The 21,756-nt window shown below is 33.7% G+C and overlaps 1 protein-coding gene across 2 annotated transcripts; it reads left to right on the top strand.

Moving 5' to 3' along the window:
- Positions 1-438: 438 nt before the first annotated feature.
- Positions 439-20,816, top strand: LOC150098531 (GTP-binding protein Di-Ras2-like). 2 transcript variants are annotated; one of them, XM_090405090.1, is made up of 3 exons: positions 439-564; positions 3,624-3,796; positions 19,171-20,816. In XM_090405090.1, exons 2-3 carry the CDS (start codon positions 3,659-3,661, stop codon positions 19,630-19,632), a joined length of 600 nt encoding a protein of 199 aa, XP_090261216.1. In that variant the 5' UTR covers positions 439-564; positions 3,624-3,658; the 3' UTR covers positions 19,633-20,816. The 2 variants fall into 2 exon arrangements, with proteins under 2 accessions (XP_090261216.1, XP_090261217.1); XM_090405091.1 differs by lacking the exon at positions 439-564 and adding an exon at positions 1,758-1,996.
- The last annotated feature ends 940 nt before the right edge of the window (positions 20,817-21,756 follow it).

The raw sequence follows: 21,756 nt of genomic DNA, 5'->3' as shown, positions 1-21,756 counted from the left end.
AAATCTTTATTCTTTTTTTTTTATAATTTTTGTTATTTTTATCTCTTTCAATTAATAAATTGGCAACTTGCCAGAAAATTTGTAGCGAGATCTAATTGCTGAGCGAAACAATGAATGAAAAACACAATGGTTACCATAGCAACAAATATAGACAAAAAAAAAATCTGTTTGTTTTCAATACTGTTTATTGTTATGTTACAAAAAAAAAAACTGTGTAAAAAATTAATACAAAAGAGGTTCAATAAATTGTTACGTCATAAGAAGAAAAAAAGGCATTCAAACTTGAAAACCTATCAGATACATGACGCACTGACCTACTAGCCGTGCACTTAATCAATATCTGTATTTGTCAGCTCTTCACACCATGTGTTTGGTTGATAACAAGTAAAGCCACCTAGTTCCTGCGGAAGTAGCATACCACAATCGTAATTCCCAATCCTCCTATTACTAAGATGTTTTGGGATGTTTGTTATTTCATCGACTGTCAATGCCTCTTTCATCATGTTATTGTATTATAAAATCTAAGTATTGAATGCGTTACTAAGTACTGAATTCTCCAAAAAGGTGAGATTTTTGATAATTATTTATTAAAAATCGTAGTAAGTTTAAATAATGACATTCTAGTAATTTAGATAATACAGTAATTTTATTAAAATTAAAATTAAATAAGATTCTCTAACTAAACCAAATATAAAATTTCATAAAAATCAGATTACAGGGCTGGTGGAAATTTTTGTAAAATTACTACAAAAACGTAGCTGAAAAGAACATTGTTTTGAATAAATCAAAATGAAATAGAACAAAATTATAATTCGCCCTTCAATCTCATTGGAGGTTAAAATAAAAGTTAAATGCTGATTTCTAATACAGTTGTACTCAAGGATTAAAAAAAAAAAATTGTGTATTTCACGTTTGTTTCTCTAGCGCTTGTTAGTATCGCATGTAGATGTAGTTTATATTGAGTGACGCAAATATTAAATAATTTGTAGAAGTACTACAAAGACGTAGATGAAAACAACATTGTTTTGAATAAATCAAAATTAAATAAAACGAAATTATAATTCAATCTTCAATCTTATTGGATACGATCAAAAGTCAAATGATGATTTCTCATACTGAATGATTAAAAAAAAAAAAAAAAAAAAAAAATGTGTTTTTCACATTGTTTGTTTCTCTAGCGCGTGGTAGTATCACGTGTACCGGTAGTTTATATTGAATGACACAAATACAGCGAATGCTTTTAAATGCCAGAACGTGGGTTTCGCAACAATTGTAAGCAAAGACGAGTTTATTGTTGAGTTGTATCAACAATGATCATAATGGATTAACATTACAATGCGCCAAATATGATATTTAGCAAATGTGAAATTTACGTAATGAAATTTATCCAGAAGGAAATGATTAAAAAAGCATAATTCCTATGGGATTTTTTTATGTTACGAAAGCAGGATTTTTCTCGCCTACGTTAAATAGTTATAATGAAGTCATAGCTATGAAAAGAAAAACGATTATTCTCCAATCAAATATCCAACTCTTCCACCTACGCAATCAAAGATGAATTTACGTCAGAGAGATCCAAAAGAGATATAAAAAGATTGCTTCCTTGTATATATCCTGATGCGGAATCGATTTTATTTTAATTGCATTTTCCAAAGAAGACGTCAAATAACTACGCATTTAACATCTTAAAATATTTACTCTTCGTTTTTTTTTTTTTTTAGATGCCAGCTTTGAAATAGATTTTTGAGTAATGTCAAATTGGCGTTTTTCTACGAACTCTTAAAGCAATACTTGGGAAGGAAGTGAACACTTACGAAATAGCATCGTAAGAAATTTGTTAAGGAGTGTTTTGAAGTCAAGTTGCGGAGTGTTTTGAAGAAGTATTAATACCTACGTATAATGTACAATTCGGATTAAAAACGGAATTAAGAATCAAACCAACTCCCCAAAAAAGGATATCCAGAAATAAAAGTTTTGGGAAAATATCGCTCTGATTGTAAGTAAAATTAAAATTATTTGAATTGTAATAATACAATGTATGATTAGTATTTACGCATTTATAAAGTTATGTGTATTTGTGTCTGACAGTTCCTGGCTATCAAAAGAAAAATCATCTCGATTATTATTATTATTATTATTATTATTATTATTATTATTATTATTATTATGTCTGACTTTATGGTAATCACAAATTTTACGATAGAAAGGCTTAGATTTTGTCTATTAAATCCTTCGGGGAAAAAAAAAAGAAGAAGAATTGAGGGTTAACTGGAATTTATGAAACTTTTAAGAGATTCAGTGAAGAGAGTTCTAAGGATTCAGGTATACCCCTGTCATACGACACGTTATGGCCACCGTTGAATAGTGAATTTCTTCGGATAGAGAATCCCCTAAGGGATTTGCAGCAGATCCCCTGCATCCTCTAAAGTTGATATTCATGACTGTAGTCCGTGTGTGTGTTCACGGGGCAGGTTTGCCTGCTTGCGGGATGAAAAACCCCAGCTAAACTTGGGGAAAAACCCTGCTGTCCACTCCCAAGACCGGCTAACTTGGCTATGACTGAGAAAGATCCTTAAGCTCCTCACGTCGGCGACGGGAATCGAACCCAGTACACTCCTTTCCCATGGATAGGGTTGCGAAGCGCATAGCCACTTGGCTAACTGCGCGGACCTGTTCGTCAATCTAAAAGTTAATAATCATCAATAAGATTATCACGTTTACGGATAATTATAGTATTTAACTATTGAAGCACTTTCCTTAGAATTTTGTTTGTTCTTAACAGCTGTAAATAGTGCGATGTAAGTCTAGCCTGTGGATTATGTCAATGTTCGATACACCATCTGAATTTAATAATTTTAATCTTCGTATGTGATGTAATCGTTTGACTCGTCTGATTTTCATTGTTGAAAGCAACTATGAATTTTAGCTACCATTATTAACAACAATAAAATAAAATAAACAGTTTGCAATTCACAGCGAAACATCAAAACACAGACGGATGTAGTGATAAACGACGTCGTAAATAAAAAAACGGATTCACGGAAGTGTCGTATAGCTGAAACCGTCGTATGAGTGAATGCAAAGTTGTATGAATGGACGCTAGTCATAACTGAAAAGCGTCGTATGAGGTAGTTCGTCGTAAAGCGAAGAGTCGTAAGACTGGGGTTTACCGTATTTGTTCATTATGAATGCAGTCGCATACAAGACAGTTTTAAATTGATAAATGATCATTATAGAGTGGACTTTAGGAAATATTCTTTTAATAAGTTTTGAACAAGAGTCTAAAAGGCAGAAATTCGGCGATTTTAAATTGTAATAATATAAATAAGAACTCTATTTTTTGAAACTGTTTCTATACATTAACAAACGAAATAAGAATGGATTTATAATACATTTATAATGCAAGACGGCACGGTATTTTAATCATTTTTTTCCCTTTTGCACACGAGATAAATCAGCCTAAGAACGCACTTAATTGAAAAATATATAATATTCTCTCCTCGGTGGTTAAGATGTTTTTAATTTTTTTAAAACCAAAATCGATCTTTTCCCACTCTTCCAGTGACTATTTTTGTAGTAAGTAGTGTGACTTTTTTTTTTTTTTTTTTTTTTTTTTCCCACAGCTGTTCAGTTCCAATACAGAAACAGGGAAGTGAAGATGCCCGAACAAAGCAACGACTACCGCGTAGTAGTATTCGGAGCTGGCGGCGTTGGCAAAAGTTCTCTGGTGCTTCGTTTCGTCAGAGGGACTTTCAGAGAAAGCTACATCCCGACTATTGAAGACACGTATCGCCAGGTAAGAAAGCAAAGAATCTTTCTTTCTCTCTCTTAGAAATGGGTATTAGCATTAAATAGACGTTCGAAGTATCTAATTTTCCGACTAACTTCTGTTAAGTCTTTTAATCAAAACGGTTGACCTTTTGAACTTTGCTGTACTAACTTCCTAAATTGAAATTAATTAAATCTTCGTTGGAGAAAGTTTTTCATTTAATGTATGCCTCGAGTCTGTGCTTAACAAATACCTAAACTCTTGCACACCAAACTTTAAATTACTAATTTCATCGTTCTATTTCTTCCCAGGACTTCACACTCATCTAAAGTAGCTTCAAATAGTTTTCTTTGCGATGTTTACCAAAGAGAATATTTCGCCATTGATAGCTAATCACATAATATTAATAGATATGTATACAATAGCCCTTGACCATTAAAATATCAAAAAAAAAAGAATAAAATAATTTGCAATAAATACGGCAGATTTATAGAGAATGTAATGCAGCTTTATGAGATGGAAAAAAAAAAAAAAAAAAAAAAAAACTGAAAATACATGTAAGTAAAGATGACCCATCTTGGATATCAACCCTAACGTAAATAAATGAATTCTTTATTTTGTTAGAGGATTTTTTTATATTTATCTGTATTTTTTTTTTAGATGTCACTGTTCACAGAAGTATCTATTTTTACTATTACCCAATTGATGATCAGATTAATGCCCGAATCCAATATTATGTATTTACTAAAATATATTCTATGCACAAAATATGAAATACTGTAATTTCTCTCCAGAAATAACTCAAGAAAGTTCTTTTTTTGGTTCACTAGTTATGCGTATCCCTTTCAGTGAATGTGTTTTCAATATCTATAATTGTAGCTGATTGAGTATGTATCGCGAGTGATATTTCAGACCTTCTCTGTTTCCTACATTCTGTTTTTTAACCCAACTGGTTTTACTTTGAGGACAGCCGAAACCATACTCAAACATTCAACTGGAGCGAGGTTTTTTTTTTTTTTTTGGCTAGTGTAAAGGACAATGTAAGGATAGGGTTTTATTGAGCTCTGATCATGGCAGGAGGATAACAGCAATAGCCGAGCCTCAGTTACAACTTCATTGGATACAGCATTGCCATTCATTACCCTCCCTGGATACCAATTTTAGTCGCCTCGTACGACATGCATGGGCTGCAGTGGAGCTATTCTTATCCCGTCCACCACACGGGAACACCTTCTTCCTATACCAACAGGAGCGTTTTTGCTGCAAGGAATTATATCTATATAGATTTTATAATCATTAATAAGATGTTTTTAGATTTTAAAAAATATTTTCTAAAAATCTTGAAAAAATCTTAGAAAATATATAGAGATTTCAATAAAATTAAAGTTGCAATGTTGGTAAATCAAAATATATTTATAAATTTTAAATTAAATTTATATTAATCGATTGCTGCTCATAATGAGTGATAGTCTTGGTCGAGCTATCTCTGATTGGCTACCGGTGGAGAGTGAACTACTCACTCACTCTCCTAAAACTTGAAGGGTTAAAACGGCCTTACCTATTCCCTATAAAGGAAGAAAAGGCGTTAGCTGATTTCTTATCAGTTAATTTACGGATAACAATGTATTTTGTAGTATATCCCATCATCTATCCATTGGACATCCACAGATGCCGTATGGTTACTCCGATGCTCAGTGATGTGACACACCAGGCCTCGCCGTGTAGTCCTGCTGTATGCTTTTCTGGAGGCTTCAACTCCCTGAAGATCAGTTACTCCAGATATACCATCCATCTATCTCATTGATGGTCTACCCCTTCCTCTTCTGCCAGGAACTTTACCTTCTATTACTCTTCTGAGAATTCCCCGTTCCATCCTTTCAATGTGTCCAAAATATTTTAACTTTCTTCTGTCAATATCCTTAAGGAACCTTAAAGTTCTACTGATCTTTTCTAACACTCATTCATTTTGTACACCTTTCAGTATAAGATATCCTCAACAGCCTTCTGTAACACCGCACCTCAAAAGAAGCTGTACTTTTCTTATCAGACTTCTTTGGGTTCCAGTCTCACATCCTTAAGTCGCTGTTGGAAAAACAATTGCATCCATAATCTTCACCTTTGTTCCCATGGAGATAGATCCATCCTCCCACATTTTAGCCAAGTCTCTAACTGTTGTTTTAGCCATTCCTAATCTTCTTCTGTCGTCTTCTGAAAAGCAATTCTTCACATTAATAATGGATCCCAGGTACTCAAACTTGCTGACTTCCTCAATTCTTTCTCCATTAAGGTACACTTGTTTCCCAAAAGCTTCCCTGTTTGCATTTCCTTTGATAACCACATTCTTTGCCTTGCTAGGATTGAGCTGAAGCCCGCTGTTCTTACTGATTTCGTTAACTTTGTCAAGGATTTGTCCTACTTTTTACTTGTCATTACAAAGGAGTTATGTATCATCTGATCAACCTACCACGTATCCTAATTCCTGTCTTGAGCTCATCCAATGCTTCACGCATGATGTCCTCAGCATATACACTAAACAAGTGAGGGGAAAGTAAACATTCCTTGCCTGACTCCTTTATAACCTGAAGCCAATCAGTTAATCCAACACCTGTTCTTATATTGGCTTCTTGCTATCGACCTGATAGTATGTTGAAGAAAACCCATTCTTTTAATTATTCCCACAGTTTCACATGCTGAACACACTCAGAAGCTTTAGAGTGGTCTATGAAACACATTACCAGAGGGAGTCGGAATTCTTTATGCTTTCTGTGAACTCTCTAAGGCAAAGGATCTGATCTCTGGTGCCCTTACCTTTCCTAAAACCCGCTTGTTCCTTGGGCATCTCTGCCTCAACTTTGGTCTCAATCCTATTTAGAATGATCTTCAATCAAATATTGCTTGCATGTGATATTAAACTAACAGTTCTATAGTTCTTGCATGCCTTCATCTCACCTTTCGTATGTAGTGGTATGAAAACCGCCTTTTTCCAGTCTCTAGGCCATGATCTTGTCTCCCATCTACTTGTAATCGATCTATGAAACACTCTTATCCCCTCCATCCCTTGTAGCCTTAATGAACTGTGCTGGGATTCCATCTGCACCCGAGGTCTTATTGTTCTTAAGCTGTTTAACTGTTCTTTCAACCGTATGCCTAAGTGAGAGATTCCAAATCGATATTTTCCTTGGGTGAGAACTCCTCTAAATTTTCCTTATCTTCTCTGCTGTACAGTTTCTCACAATATTCTTTCCAACTGTTTTTGATTTCCAGTACTTCTGTTAGCAATGCTTCATTCCTGTCTTTTATGATATTCAATTTCGGCTTAAACTTATGCTTTAGGTCACAAACTAAATGAAACATCCTTTCATAATTGTGCCTTCTCATCTGGATCTCCATCTCTTCACATTTATTAGTATAAAATTTTTTCCTCTTCCTGCCTGATGGCTCTTCTGACTTCTCTATGTAATCTTTTATATTCTGCAGTCCCTGTGTTGAGTGCATAAACTGCGATGATTGACAGATTGGTAAGATGAGCCATAAGCTTAATAGAAGCTATCCTGTCATTAACGGGATTATAACCAAGAAGGGCTGTTGCTTAGACTGTCTTCAGTATCACAGCTACCTCACGATGCTTTGACTCACCTCCTGAATAAACAACTACGTTACCATCCTGTCTTTTGAAGAGACCTTCTCCATTCTATCTGGTCTCTGTTATTCCCAAAGGCCTCGATTTTATACCTTTCCATCTCTTACAGGCAATATCAAGAGAACCCATCGGTAGATCCGGTAAACTCCGAGTGCCGATATAAAGTTCACCCTGAGGTTAATCCCATAAGTTCTATATTATTCATTCACAGTATCAGTGACTTGTATGGAGACTGTAATATACTACTCGAACAGGACAAATTATTCTGCAATTCTGATTATTCTGAGCAAGTACCAATACAGCATGAGGTGTATTATACGGATTTAGTTTAATCCTTTATCCAAGTGTAAGCAAACAAAGTTTGCGACTGAAGTATCTTCAGGACTCGTGGTAAAAGTTGGACCAAGCTCTCATCACTTGTCGTAGTATCTCCCATAATGCAAAGCACATCTCCTTGCGGACATGTATAATGCTATAAATTAAGGGAGGGGTCACTACCCAGATCGGTTTCGACCTTTATTGAGGTCTCATCAGTGAAAGCCAGACCCAGAGGTGGTGATACCAAGGTGGAAGTAAGGGAGAAGTCATATTTACCTATACGAGTTGCCAAAAGATGTCTCACCTTATTATTAAATTACTCTGGATTAGAGAAAGATGTTGGAAGTTTTTTCCACTTGGTTAGACTATAATAAATTTAGTTGAATCCTTTATCCAAGTGTAAGCAAACAAAGTTTGCGCCTAAAGTATCTTCAGGACTGGGGCAACTCGTGGTAAAGGTGGAACAAGCTCTAAAGGTGGACCTTCCCTTAATGCATATCATTATACATGTCCGCAAGGAGATGTGCTTTGCATTATGGGAGACATTATGAGAGATACTAAGACAAGGAGTGATGAGAACTAGGTCCCCCTTTACCACGAGTTGCCTCAGTCCTGAAGATACTTTCAGGCGCAAACTTTGTTTGCTTACATTTGGATAAAGGATTAAACTAAATTTATTATAGTCTAACCAAGTGCAAAAAACTTCCAGTGTGTGTCATAAGGCACAACGATATTAGGGATTTACGAGTGGAGCCACTGAAAGAAAAAAAAAGTGATAGGGTTGCAAAGGCCCTTTCCACCTATCTGAGGAGTTTTGTTCCAATTCACCCCACTTTGACCAGTTGGGGATGGACTTTAGCCTACTAAATGAGGCAATACCTAGGAGAGAAGACAGACTCCACTGCATAAGACAAAAAGAAATAGTAAAATAGGAAAGATTCACCACTAGCTGTGAATAGCACTGGGGAAAGATGCAAGAAGAAAAGAAAGAAGAGGAGGGTCCACTCTACAGATAATCCAACAGATGTACATGAAGTAAGGCATGGTCCAGCATTAAGTAACTCCGGGTTGTCATTCCCGTACTCACTAAAGCGAGACCCTTGAGGTATGTGGTATGTCAGAATGTCAGTATTTAGTGTTAAATCAGTATTTGTTCCTTCTTTAACAACGTCGAGTTTTGCGATATTGAAAGAAAAAAAAAAAAATCCTAGATTTGAGCCACTGTCGGTTGACGAAGTCAAGAACTCAATTTAAAACAGTCGAGAACTATCTGCTTGTGACGATATACCAAAAAACAAATTTTAAAACATACAACTCTCTCATAAACAGAACAGAATATACAAATCGAAGACTCCTTATGTTTTTTGAAACATAAGTTCTAAAATTGTTTATTATTATTATTATTATTATTATTTGACACCTCCAGGGAGTCCAAGGACTCATCGAGATTGTATATTATTATTATTATTATTATTATTATTTAGCACATCCAGGGAGTTCAAAGACTCATTGAGGGAGGGCACCTGCTCTACAACTCTGTCTCCACCACTCAATCCACCAGCTGGCTCTACCAACGCCATCTACCGCGAACCACCACCACTAGTAGTTTTTCCTAACTGGTTGGTGATATCATTTTTAAATGCCAATTCGTGTAATCACTGACGACGAAGACACTTTTCTTGTAATGTTACAGAAGATATTGTAAAAGAATTTACATGAAGTGAAAAGATTAAGCATCTTCCCTGGTTGTCTGGTAAATATGATAGGAGAGACGGCATTTTTAAAATGCTGTAACAAGAAGTGGCTCCATCTGTTGGTGAAAATACGAAAAGGAGCTTGCGTCTTTTAAGTAGTGTAAACCAAGTATATTCTCATAAAACAACCTGGTAAAATTTCGAAACTTTTTTACGATTTTTGTTACATTCAGCTATAAAATACGACTGGATGTATAATATTCTCAATTATTCTAAATAACGTATGCTAAATTAAAACATATACGTTTATAATTTAGTAATTTCATTAATCTTTCATTGTATATGCCAAAATTCTTTTTACATACATTATATTAAATAAAAAAATTAAATTAAAAAAAAATCGATTCAGTTTTCGAAACGTAAAGAAAACGTTATGGGAGGCCCTGAGAACCCGAGCGTCGAAGGCTTACAGCGAGGCGGTGCAGTTCCTTGTGAGCTGCATCACTCGGGCAAGATCCTTCCTCCACCTCTAAGTTTATCTTTCAATTTTTGCTTTTCTCTGTACTTTTTTTTTGTTTGTTTTGTTACGTTTTCCTTTTCAGGATTTTTCCTTTTTTGTAAAGTGAAAAATCAACGACCGTTTTAGAAATGCCCCTGGGGGGGGGCAAACAGCTAAAACAGGTCAACTGAGGCCTCTTTAACCTACTCTACCACTATGCACTCTATCTTTATTTCCTCTCCTACTATCTGCTGACTCTCAGCCTATCTTACTCTACAGGCCGATGATGAAGATTTGTTGAACTCACAAATTATGATTATTATTATGCTACCGATTACACCCTATATACACTCTGTAGGACAGGAGTCGGCAATAAGGTAAATCTCCCACAGTGAACTTTTAGTGCGCTCTCAGAGAAATTGTTGTAAACTGCTTATTTGTGCCCATTAAGATGAGAGACCACATGTGACCTCTCACCATCCTTCACACCACTTCTAATCGTTATTAGAACTCTTTGTTTTTTAGTATGTGTGTTCGTTGAATCACTCCCGCTATCAGTGCAAATATAAAATACTTTGTTTACAAAGATATTTTTAACCCTTTATAATGGATAAATGTGAAAGGAAAAGAATGTACTGTTTTAATGATGATTGAGAGGAAGAGCATTGCTGTATCAATCTTAATGGCAAATGTATTTGTTTATTATGAGATAATAAACAAATTTCTAAATAAAGGAATTTTTCTTTTTTTAGAAAAATTATTATTTTTTTCTAAAAAAATTAATTTTTCTAAAAATGAATTTTTAGAAAATTTTCAAAAACTTTTCAAAAATTTCATTTTTAGAATTTTTTTTTAGAAAAAAAGAAAAATTCTTTTTTTTTCTAAAAAAATGAATTTTTCTAAAAAAAAGTAATATAGAAAGACATTTCAAAACCATTCATGCCAATTTTAATTTTGGCAATTTTAATTATGACTGTTAAAATTTCCAATTACTTCAAGCTAAGTAAATACCGAAGACTTGGAAATGGAAATAATTAATTTATAAAACAACATAATTTTAAAAGCTCATCATGATGACAAAATGTTCTGGAAGATAGAAATACTTTTCCTATTTTGAGAAATTTGCTCACTAAAAAATTTATTCATACGGTTAGCCTAGTGGTTACGCGTTTCGTAACCTGGCTAAGGCGTGTCCTACGTTTGATTCCCGTCGGTAGCACGAGGAGCTTAAGGGTCTGCCATAACCAAGTTAACTAGGCGTGGACAGCAGCGTTTTTTACTCAGTTTATCCTGGGGATTTTCCTCCCGCAAACAGGTAAATCTTCCCGAGAACACACGCCTCAACAGACATGGGATACTACCGGGAATAAGAAGCAACCAACCTATTCCACGGAATTATCGGTTATGAAAACTTGGCGGTAAAATGTGTAGGCCTGCGCGAAAGCGTAACATACGATGATTCATTTATTATTTTATTTTTTATGGTATTTTTATATTCATTCATATATGACAAAAGTATGTTGTAAAAGCGAGTTAAATAAAATAATGTTAAAATCTGAAATCTCATTTTTTTCTTAAAAACAACTAATCATAGAATCTCTAAGCCTGAAATGAGAGAAAAAATGGCTGCCATGAGCCCTCCGTCATTTTCAAATTTTATATTGCGCTCTTCATATTAAAAAGGTTGCCGATCTCTGCTATAGGGTATAATACCTATAGGGTCTATAGGTTTTATCATTGAACTCAGTTTAATCTTCTTCGATAATCTTAATTAATTCATGTTGCATGTTGTTTTTCTTTCCTTCCTTCTTTGTGGTTAATTTTTTTTTTTTTTTTTTGGTTAAATGCTTCCAGATGATGTCTAAGGAACACCGTATGTTCTGTCCAGACTCTGAAGGCTACAAGCTTCGATCACTTGAGTGCGTGATTTTTTTTTTTTTTTTTTTTTCTGAATTGTTGGACATGTTCGACAACGAACAACACACACGAAAGAAGTTATTAGCTTAGCGTATTGCTGTAACTAAAAAAAAAAAAAAAAGAAAATCTGTCTGAAAATTTCATAACTCGTTGCACCATACAAACAACAGCTGTCACGATGTCTCTAGCGAAGCAGTTTTCACATAAGTCTAATGTGAACTTTGACATTTATTTCATTATTAAATTTTCGTTTCAGAAAAAAATAAAAAAATTGACACCTGTTATGCAGAAAAGATATTTTAATAATTCAATACCTTTAATTCTGTCATGTCCTGGGATTAGCCGTAAAAACCACTCTTAATTTTTTTTTCTTTAGTGAGAGGTGATTGTTACCTCCTATTGATTGTTTAAAAATAAATAAATAAATTTGAGGGGTATTACTAATATTATTGATGATATTATTCGTGTAGAAATAACTGTTGTATGCTACTCCCATGCTATTCTTTCTATAACAGTATTATGTAGTAGTATGCATTAAATTGATCTGTTGGGTGGTATATACAAAATCAACAACCAGGAGCGGCTCGTGCATAGGGCGTGCGGAACAACAGCACTCCCAATTTTTCTCGGTACATAAATATATTTATTAAGTTATTCATATTTGTTTGTAATATTTAATTTTATCATCAACAATCCTATACAGTTCTCTTATTTTGTATAAAAAGATAGTAAAAATCCATCTTGTAGCGCTTAGGATTGCGAAGGACGCTAACCAATACGTCATATTGCCACGCGCGCAACCATATGCACGTCATAGTGAGATGCGAGCTATTAGCGTAATGCGGCAAGGTCCGTATTATTGTGTATGCTTCAGATGATGATCTGGAGCATACACAATTATACTATACAAGCCATACAATCATATGTTATTCTACTGGCATGACCTCTAGTGAAAAAAATATACATTAGACTAGAATTTAAATAAACAATCTTTCTTACAGATAGTTTTATTTCAGTAACAGTGATGTCCTATTTTTAGTATTACAATTGTGATTTTTGATTTAGGATCCTGGATTTTCCGCAGTCCTGTTTATAGTTGTTCTTAGAGACGAAGGATTCCTGGGACGAATATATGCCTTCCATATGTATGGGATTTTTAGACCATCATTATTGTTCAGATTGGGGTGGTTGATAATGATCTCACAGGCTTCCTTAAATTTGCGTTCATACCATGTTTTGGTTCTGATGTAGACAACTAGTGCTTTTCCAGTCAATTCTATGTAAGGTGTTCAGGGCATGATCAGAAAGGCCAGCTTCACCATAATTATTATATTTAATGTGTCGTTTATGTGCTTTTTGTCTGATGGGAATTGTGCGTCCTGTTTCTCCTATATATGGTGTGTTACAGGTGCAATAGATACGGTATACTCCAGGGTGGGCCAGCGGAGGGAGTGGGTCTTTGGATGAGTTGAGTAAGCTTTTTTAATTTTGCAGGAGGTTTAAAGGTGGCTTTGAGGTTGTATTTTTGTAGTACTCTGTTTATTTTGTCTGATGTCCCTTTAATGTAGGGAATGGTTATAGTTTTATTGTAATCTAGTTTGTCTTTTTTTGTTTGTTTGTTTTTCTATTGAGGTCTTGTAGAGAATTTTGTTAATAGTTTTTTGGCTGTACCCATTTTTTTTTTGGAAAGTATTGCTGATCACTTTAAATTCGTCTTTCAGTGCCTGTTCACTGGAGCAAATCTTCTGAGCCCTGTTTTTTTTAGAGTATTGTTGACACCTAGTTTTTGTGTTGGGTGGTAGTAAAAGTTTATGTGTGTATATATATATTGGCCAGTATGTGTCGGTTTAAACAAAGACGAAATCTCAATACTTAACATAGGTCTACATTTCGCCATAGCACCGAAATCGATAAACAAACTTGAATTTATCTGTAATATTGAAAGAGGCTTAAGATTCTTCCCAAATAACATAGCAGAAAAAATACGTTTAGAAACCGCCAACATTTTAAATCATAACAAAACAATAACAAGCAACCTAACTGAACACGAAATAACAGTGATAAAATCACTAAAGTCAAATCCGAACATCTTAATCACCAGAGCAGATAAAGGAAGTGCCACCGTGATCTTAAACCGAACCACTTATGTGGGGGAAATGAATTTGCTGGTCTCGGACAATAACATATACAAATTGGTTAACTATAACCCAACTAACAGAATCAAAAAGAAAACAGAGAATGTACTTAAGTCAATTACCACATGGCCCGAAGATCGATCAAAAAACTATTTCCACGCTACGCTCGTTCCCCAAGAATTTACGGCTACCGAAAATTCACACCACTACGGCCGATGGTCGAAGGGATAGATAGCCCGAATTATCACTTAGCCAAGAAATTAGCTTCAACACTCAAGTTGTTGGTAGGTCATTCCCCCTCCTATCAAAAACACACAACACTTCATAAACACCATCAAAGACATTACATTAGAAAAATATGATTTATTAGTCAGTTTTGATCTCTGCCCTCGTTACGAATGTTCCAATCAATGACGCGATCCTTCTTTTACAGAACAAATTCCCTCCAGATATCACGGCGCTCTTTGTGCATGTATTACGTTCTGGTTATTTTGTATGGCAAAACGCTTTCAAACTACAAAAAGAAGGCACGGCCATGGGCTCGCCATTATCCCCCCCCCCAATTGCTAACTTTTATGTGGAACATTTTGAGCACCTTGCTTTAGGTTCCTCCCCTTTAAAACCCAAAGTCTGGGCTTATATACGTTGACAATGTTTTCGCGATCTGGTCTCATGCCCGCCAGACAGTAGACACATTCCTTAGCCACCTAAACAAACAACACAAACGCATACAGTTCACTATTGAGATTGAAAAACAGAAGACACTTCCGTTTTTAGATACACTTGTCACACGTCTTCCTACGGGCAATCTTTCCTTCATTGCTTACCGGAAACCGACACATAAACTCCTACTACCACCCAACACAAAAACTAGGTGTCAACAATACTCTAAAAAAAACAGGGCTCAGAAGATTTGCTCCAGTGAACAGGCACTGAAAGACGAATTTAAAGTGATCAGCAATACTTTCCAAAAAAAAAAAATGGGTACAGCCAAAAAACTATTAACAAAATTCTCTACAAGACCTCAATAGAAAAACAAACAAACAAAAAAAGACAAACTAGATTACAATAAAACTATAACCATTCCCTACATTAAAGGGACATCAGACAAAATAAACAGAGTACTACAAAAATACAACCTCAAAGCCACCTTTAAACCTCCTGCAAAATTAAAAAGCTTACTCAACTCGTCCAAAGACCCACTCCCTCCGCTGGCCCACCCTGGAGTATACCGTATCTATTGCACCTGTAACACACCATATATAGGAAAAACAGGACGCACAATTCCCATCAGACAAAAAGCACATAAACGACACATTAAATATAATAATTATGGTGAAGCTGGCCTTTCTGATCATGCCCTGAACACCTTACATAGAATTGACTGGAAAAGCACTAGTTGTCTACATCAGAACCAAAACATGGTAGGAACGCAAATTTATGGAAGCCTGTGAGATCGTTATCAACCATCCCAATCTGAACAATAATGATGGTCTAAAAATCCCATATATATGGAAGGCATATATTCGTCCCAGGAATCCTTCGTCTCTAAGAACAACTATAAACAGGACTGCGGAAAATCCAGGATCCTAAATCAAAAATAACGATTGTAATACTAAAAATAGGACATCAGTGTTACTGAAAGAAAACTATCTGTAAGAAAGAATGTTTATTTAAATTCTAGCTTAATGTTTTTTTTTTTTCACTAGCGTTCATGCCAGTAGAATAACATGTGATCAAATCTTTGTTTCTCTAGCTTACAGTTTGCAATGTAACGAGCTTGTATAGTATAATTGTGTATGCTCCAGATGATGATCTTGATATGAAGATCGAAACGTTGAGATAATAAAGTTATTTATAACACGGTTGTAAAATCCATAATTTATAAAATGAATGCTGATCACCGTGTAACACTAAAAGTAAAGCAAATGTTTTTTTATTTTAAATTCACTTTAATTTACGATAAAATAAAGCAATTCTGTATTTTTAATATTAGAAGTTTTAATTATCTATACCACATCATAAACACGTGACGGCACACTCCTCATTAACGTGAAAATATTTTTTATGAAAAATTTAAATTTTTCAATCAAGAAACGCAACACCGAAAAGTTTAAAATAATTTAAACATTTGAATAAATAATAAAATAATAATAATCTGAAATTGGAAGGAAAAACGTCACACGATATTTTTGTCATTTTAAAGAATATACTAAAAGTGTTCTAAAACTCCACTTATTTATTTTTGTTTTTGATTCGCTTAAGTCCACTTTATTACTCATTTTTATCTCATTCTATGCAAAGTTCCAAGCTGTCCAAACTAACTGAACCGAAGCATAATGAAAGGCTAATAAACTCTCTCAACCAAGTTTTGCGTCTCATCCTGTAGTCTATGCTAATCTATAACAATGTGTGTTTGCAGCTTTACTCATGTCTGACAGTAGTTTTTCATCCCTGCAATAACTACTGACGAACAACCCTTCACGCTGCTTATTATCCACGCATCTTGCTTATAATGTTAGATCGATAAATGGTAAGAATTATCCTTACTGTTCATCGATCAAATTCAGTTTTGTTGCATGTAATATATCAAAAAATATTTGATTTTAATTTTGTACATAAATATGAAATCTCATAAAAAAAAAAAATAAACTGAAATTTACGTGAAATTGCTTTTTTTTGTGTGCGTGTGTGGAATACAGTTTGCTATGTAGAAGGCATTCTATTGTTAAGATAATCAGTCAACTTTTATCGTCTGCTACAGCTTACGATTGTTACGTCATAGGTTTGAAATTTGTTAGTTGAAGGGCCACGTGTCCACACATATTTCAGTGTTCATTTCTCTGTTTCATTGTCATTAAATATCTGTAGGGAAAATGCCCAATGTTTACCTGTTAATTTTAAATAATAAATGTAAACATGTAAATATAAATGTAAAAATTATATCCTCCAAAAACAGAGAAAATGAACCCGTAATCTCATTCATTTTCCTGTAGTACGACTTTTGGTAGGAAGGATGGCATACTGTGCATGAAAAATACGAAGAACTAAGATTCAAAAAATTGGAAAGTGGTATGACTATGTTGCTAGAATAGCCAATACAATATTCAAACAGGAGTCATCATTACGATGTTAAAAATTTATTTAAAAGGTTCATATTTGGTCTCCCAATACTAGTTGATCAGTGCCTCACTTCAGCGTTGAAATATGTTACAGATCAGTTGCATTTCTTCACAAGGTTTTAGAGTATAAAATTCCAACTAAACATATTTTAACAATTCTTTATACTGTTTCAAAAAAAATAACAGACTACTTACATTTGATTACAGTAAGCAGACTACTAAATAATTAAAAATGAATTTTCAGCCCATTTTATTCTAAAAAAGAATAAAAGGAGCTACCTTAGCTCTAAGTAACCTTTTGAAGATCAGCGAGCAGGTAGTCTCCACCCGTCAGTCATCGCTGACAACTGAGCTTAAGGCTATCAAAGATCGAGACTTTCAGGGAAGAGATTACGGCAAGCAAGTGCCACCATCTCGTGATCCTAAATCCTAACAGGTATATAATGTGTTAGAAATAGTGACTTTTTAGCTGCACGGTTGAAATTCCCGTCTAGAGATTCGAACTGACATCTTTCGAGCCCATGCGAAGAAACTTTATCAGGATTTTTCATCTGAGGGTGAACTAATCGGTCTTGTAGTAGGGTGGAAGGGCTTGTAAACCTATAGTACATTCTTACCGTGGCAAGCTAACGATTTTTATCATTTTTATTAATTTTATATTTTTTTTTCTATTTTTTTCCCATTTATTTGTTACATTGTCCAGAAACCTGCTTTAGAGATTAGACATGAAGCTTTTTCATGCTATTTGGCCTCCAATGGTTTATTTTGTTAGCAATTTCCATTGTTGAGCAGTATGGATATGAATTATCCTGGTACCAGGCTTTGACAAGAGTTATGGTGGCTCGTGTTATGCGATAAGTATCGTTTCTCTGTTGTTACAATAAGCATTGGATAACTTTATGTGATGAACTATCTCAGAATTTTCACTGATGAGTTCGGTTATTGACTGGTGCATAATAATAAATCTGATTTCTTCCCTAATGGAAGGCAACTCACGTTTATTTGAATTTTTATTTATTTATTTATTTTTGAAGTAGTAACTACTTCAAAAATTTAAGCAAGACGTTTACCTTTCACTCATTGTCAACTACATTCCCACAGCCTTCTAGATAAGAAATATCTTACAAATCCTAATCCAGTAGATGCGTATGCCTTTAATAATAATAATAATAATAATAATAATCATCTATAAAAATGGCATTACATAGAATTTGAATTGTGCTGTATCACTAGCCAAACTTTGCTTTCGATGATATCTTGTTTTGGCTGTTTCAATTGTGTGAATAAAATCATAATAATAATAAGATGCCACCATTGGTATAATCCTGTTTTACTTACATGCTTGATTCTTGTCCACATTTCCGACAAGAATTAATTTGTCTAAAATGTTTTTTTTTCCCCTAATTAAAAGTTTATTGATCAAGAAATTCCATTCACTCAAGCTTCCTATTAAGCCAAATAGTTCTAAACGTATCAGACTACAGTCCTAAAATAGTTTCCAATTTAGATTTTAATTAAACAAATTTAAAATGAAAAGTTCAATGCCCTGTAACTCATCAGACATGGATGAGCAAACAAAAAACGGGAAAAAAAGATCAACTAATCAGACTCTATCTGTAATTTTCAGTGCAATACTAGTTTTTAATTAAATATATAATTTTTCTCTGAATTTTAATTATTTTGCAAGATTTAGTGAGAAATGCTTAATATTAAAACAGTCAAACATCTTAATCAACTCGTAATTTTTTATAGTTGCTACTGCTGCCATCTGGTGTTTATTACCAAACTCAAACCATTTCGGAAATTCAAATGAAATACGTATATGCCATCCTTTTTAGGCCTTTTGTTTGAATCATTGGTAATGTGGTTGCCTTAGTTACGAATCAACGTACACACGGAAGCGATTTGGTTGTGCATTTCATCTAAATTGGGAACAATGAATTGAATTTATTATATGTATTAAAATTTATTATATTTATTAAATTTATTAAAATATAATTAGATTTAAATTAAAATATATTTAGCAACGAGAACATGTAAAATGATTATATATTTATTGATTGATTTTTTTTTCAGGTTATAAGCTGCAACAAGAACATTTGTACCCTGCAGATTACGGACACAACAGGAAGCCATCAATTCCCAGCAATGCAAAGGTTAAACATCTCCAAAGGTCACGCCTTCATTCTTGTATACTCCATTACCAGTCAACAAAGCTTAGAAGAACTTAAGCCAATATTCGACGTCATCAAGGAAGTCAAAGGAGATATCGAAGGCATTCCCATAATGCTTGTAGGCAACAAGTGTGATGAATCGGAGGGTAGAGAAGTAGAAAATTCTCACGGTCAAGATCAGTCCAAGAAATGGGGTTGTGGTTTCATGGAAACATCCGCTAAGACCAACCACAACGTCAAGGAGCTATTCCAGGAGCTTTTGAATATGGAAAAGAGAAGAAATATGAGTCTTAACATGGAATCGTACAAAAAAAGATCACAATTACGTAAAGAAAAGCTCAAAGGCAAATGCTCGCTCATGTGACTCACCCTTTGGTACTTCAGAAAACAAGAAAAGCCAAAAAAAAAAAAAAAAAACTACATATCTGGACTTGGAGAAGATTTATAGATGGCTAGTTTGGAAAGTTATTTAATAACATATTTTTCAGCTGCGTGCTGGTTCTTTCAAGAGTCTCAATAACTGGTAATACTCTCTGTATACATGACTGATGATCTTCAGTTTTTATTAGCTAAAAGGGCCTTTTTTAATAGCATGCCCTGCGTTATACAGTGGTGCTGCTTTTATGTTCCTGATACAAAAAATGTGCCATCTTTTTAGGCCTTCTGTTTAAATCATTGTTAATGTGATTGCCTTAGTTACGAATCAACATACACACAGAAGCGATTTGGTTGCGCATTTCATCTAAATTAGGAACGATGCCAGCCGCTAGGGGCGCTGCTACTTCTTTCTTATTGTGCAACGAAAAAAAAAAAAAAAAAGAAGAAAAAAACAAAAGACTGATTTTTCTCTCGAACAAAATGAACAATTTTGCAAAGATATTTGTAGATTTCTTTAAGAATCTATAGATTGCATTTACTCTGCACTTCCTTTGCAATACATTTTTATCTATTGTTATATATTTAGCTCGAAAAAAAAAAACTTGTCTACTGCTTTCTAGAATGGAACCAAAAAAAATCATTCAAATAGAAGCTTTTTTCATTCTTAGTCTTATTCATCAAAGTTTAAAGCATCATTCATAAATATTAGATGCAGAATTTGTTATCTTATATATTAGTTTAATGAATATTATGAATTTACAAGATGTTCACATTATGACCCGCACGCAGACACACACACACACACACACACACACACACACACACACACACACACACACACACACAATGCTATATACATACTCATACATCGGTAGGTGAAATACTGACGAAGAAACCTACAAACCAAGAGATGACGTGCATGCTTTTGAAAGAAATTGCTTTATAGCTGTATGAATGTAAACTATTTTAATTGATAGTAACCATCCTGGAAGAAAAGATAGGAATAGTTATATAAAAAACGAATTTTTTAAAATTAAAAACTATAATGATTTAAAATATTTTCATATCTCTCTCTGAATTTTAAAATTTAGTTAAAACTAATTGACACAGCCATTTATTTTTCAGAAAAATAACATAGTAATAACGTTATAAAAATTGAAAAAAAATGTTTTTTTTCCAGTTATTTTTATACAATCATCATTATTATATTATATATTTCAATTACATAGTAAATTATTGTTATTAATTTACTAAATAACAATAAACTTTGCTAAATAACTAAACTAAATGAAAAAATGAATAAATTAGTAATGAAACTTAATAAACATTTAATAAAGAAAAAAAAAAGTTTAATTTCTCGGTATATAATGAGGGTAAGGAATAACGAATTATGTTAAAGTTGCCATTGATCACTTGTACTACAAGCTCTGGTCTGTCTGCGCATGCGTAAGCGAAATCCAGTCGATTGGTTATCAGCTGTTTTTTTGGTGCTATTTTGTGAAGGAATACATATCGGAATATTTTCAGTCTTGCAATGGGTCGGAAGTTTTAAAAGATTTTTCCAAATTCAGAGTGAATTGTGAAAATCAAGGCAAAAACAAATAAAATTACAGAATGTATGGAACGCTTCATACAATTGTATGAAATTGTTTTCTCAATTACCAGACATAAAACAATTAAGCGAAAGAAAATACTTATCTTTCTAAGAAATTGTTTTGGACATTGCAATAATAAATGAAATCAGATATTGGCTAATCCAAAGTAAAATATGAGAAAACTATAAATTATTCTGTGTTTATCTAATAAGAAATGTATATTTTATTTATTAGAAATATCTAAATATGAATAATTTTTTTTTTTTTTTAAATTATTTTTTTTTTTTTAGATTTTTAGTTATACTTGGAAAATTAAATTACTGAGAATTGGAAACTGGTTAAAGCAGTTTTTTTTTAAAAAAGCAGTACGCATCTGCGTTATAATATATTAATATTTATATCATTTTGTAAAGAATTTTACTTATAATTGAATGAAATAAGCAATTCTCTGTTGGTTGTTCGATGAGGACGTTAGCGCCCTCTCACAACACTTGCATAATTTACAGCATGACTGA

The sequence above is a fragment of the Typopeltis vanoorti genome, chromosome 15 (assembly GCF_054136105.1).
Source record: "Typopeltis vanoorti isolate ZY-2024b chromosome 15, IOZ_Tvanoo_1.0, whole genome shotgun sequence".
Taxonomy (NCBI): domain Eukaryota; kingdom Metazoa; phylum Arthropoda; class Arachnida; order Uropygi; family Thelyphonidae; genus Typopeltis; species Typopeltis vanoorti.
Note: the sequence above shows the minus strand (reverse complement) of the source record. Positions and strands in the feature narration are given on the sequence as shown.

Coding starts and splice junctions, on each gene's coding strand:
- LOC150098531 (XM_090405090.1), top strand. CDS start 3,659: ATGCCCGAACAAAGCAACGACTACCGCGTAGTAGTATTCGGAGCTGGC. Junction 3,797..19,170: donor TTGAAGACACGTATCGCCAG/GTAAGAAAGCAA, acceptor TTTTTTTTTCAG/GTTATAAGCTGCAACAAGAA.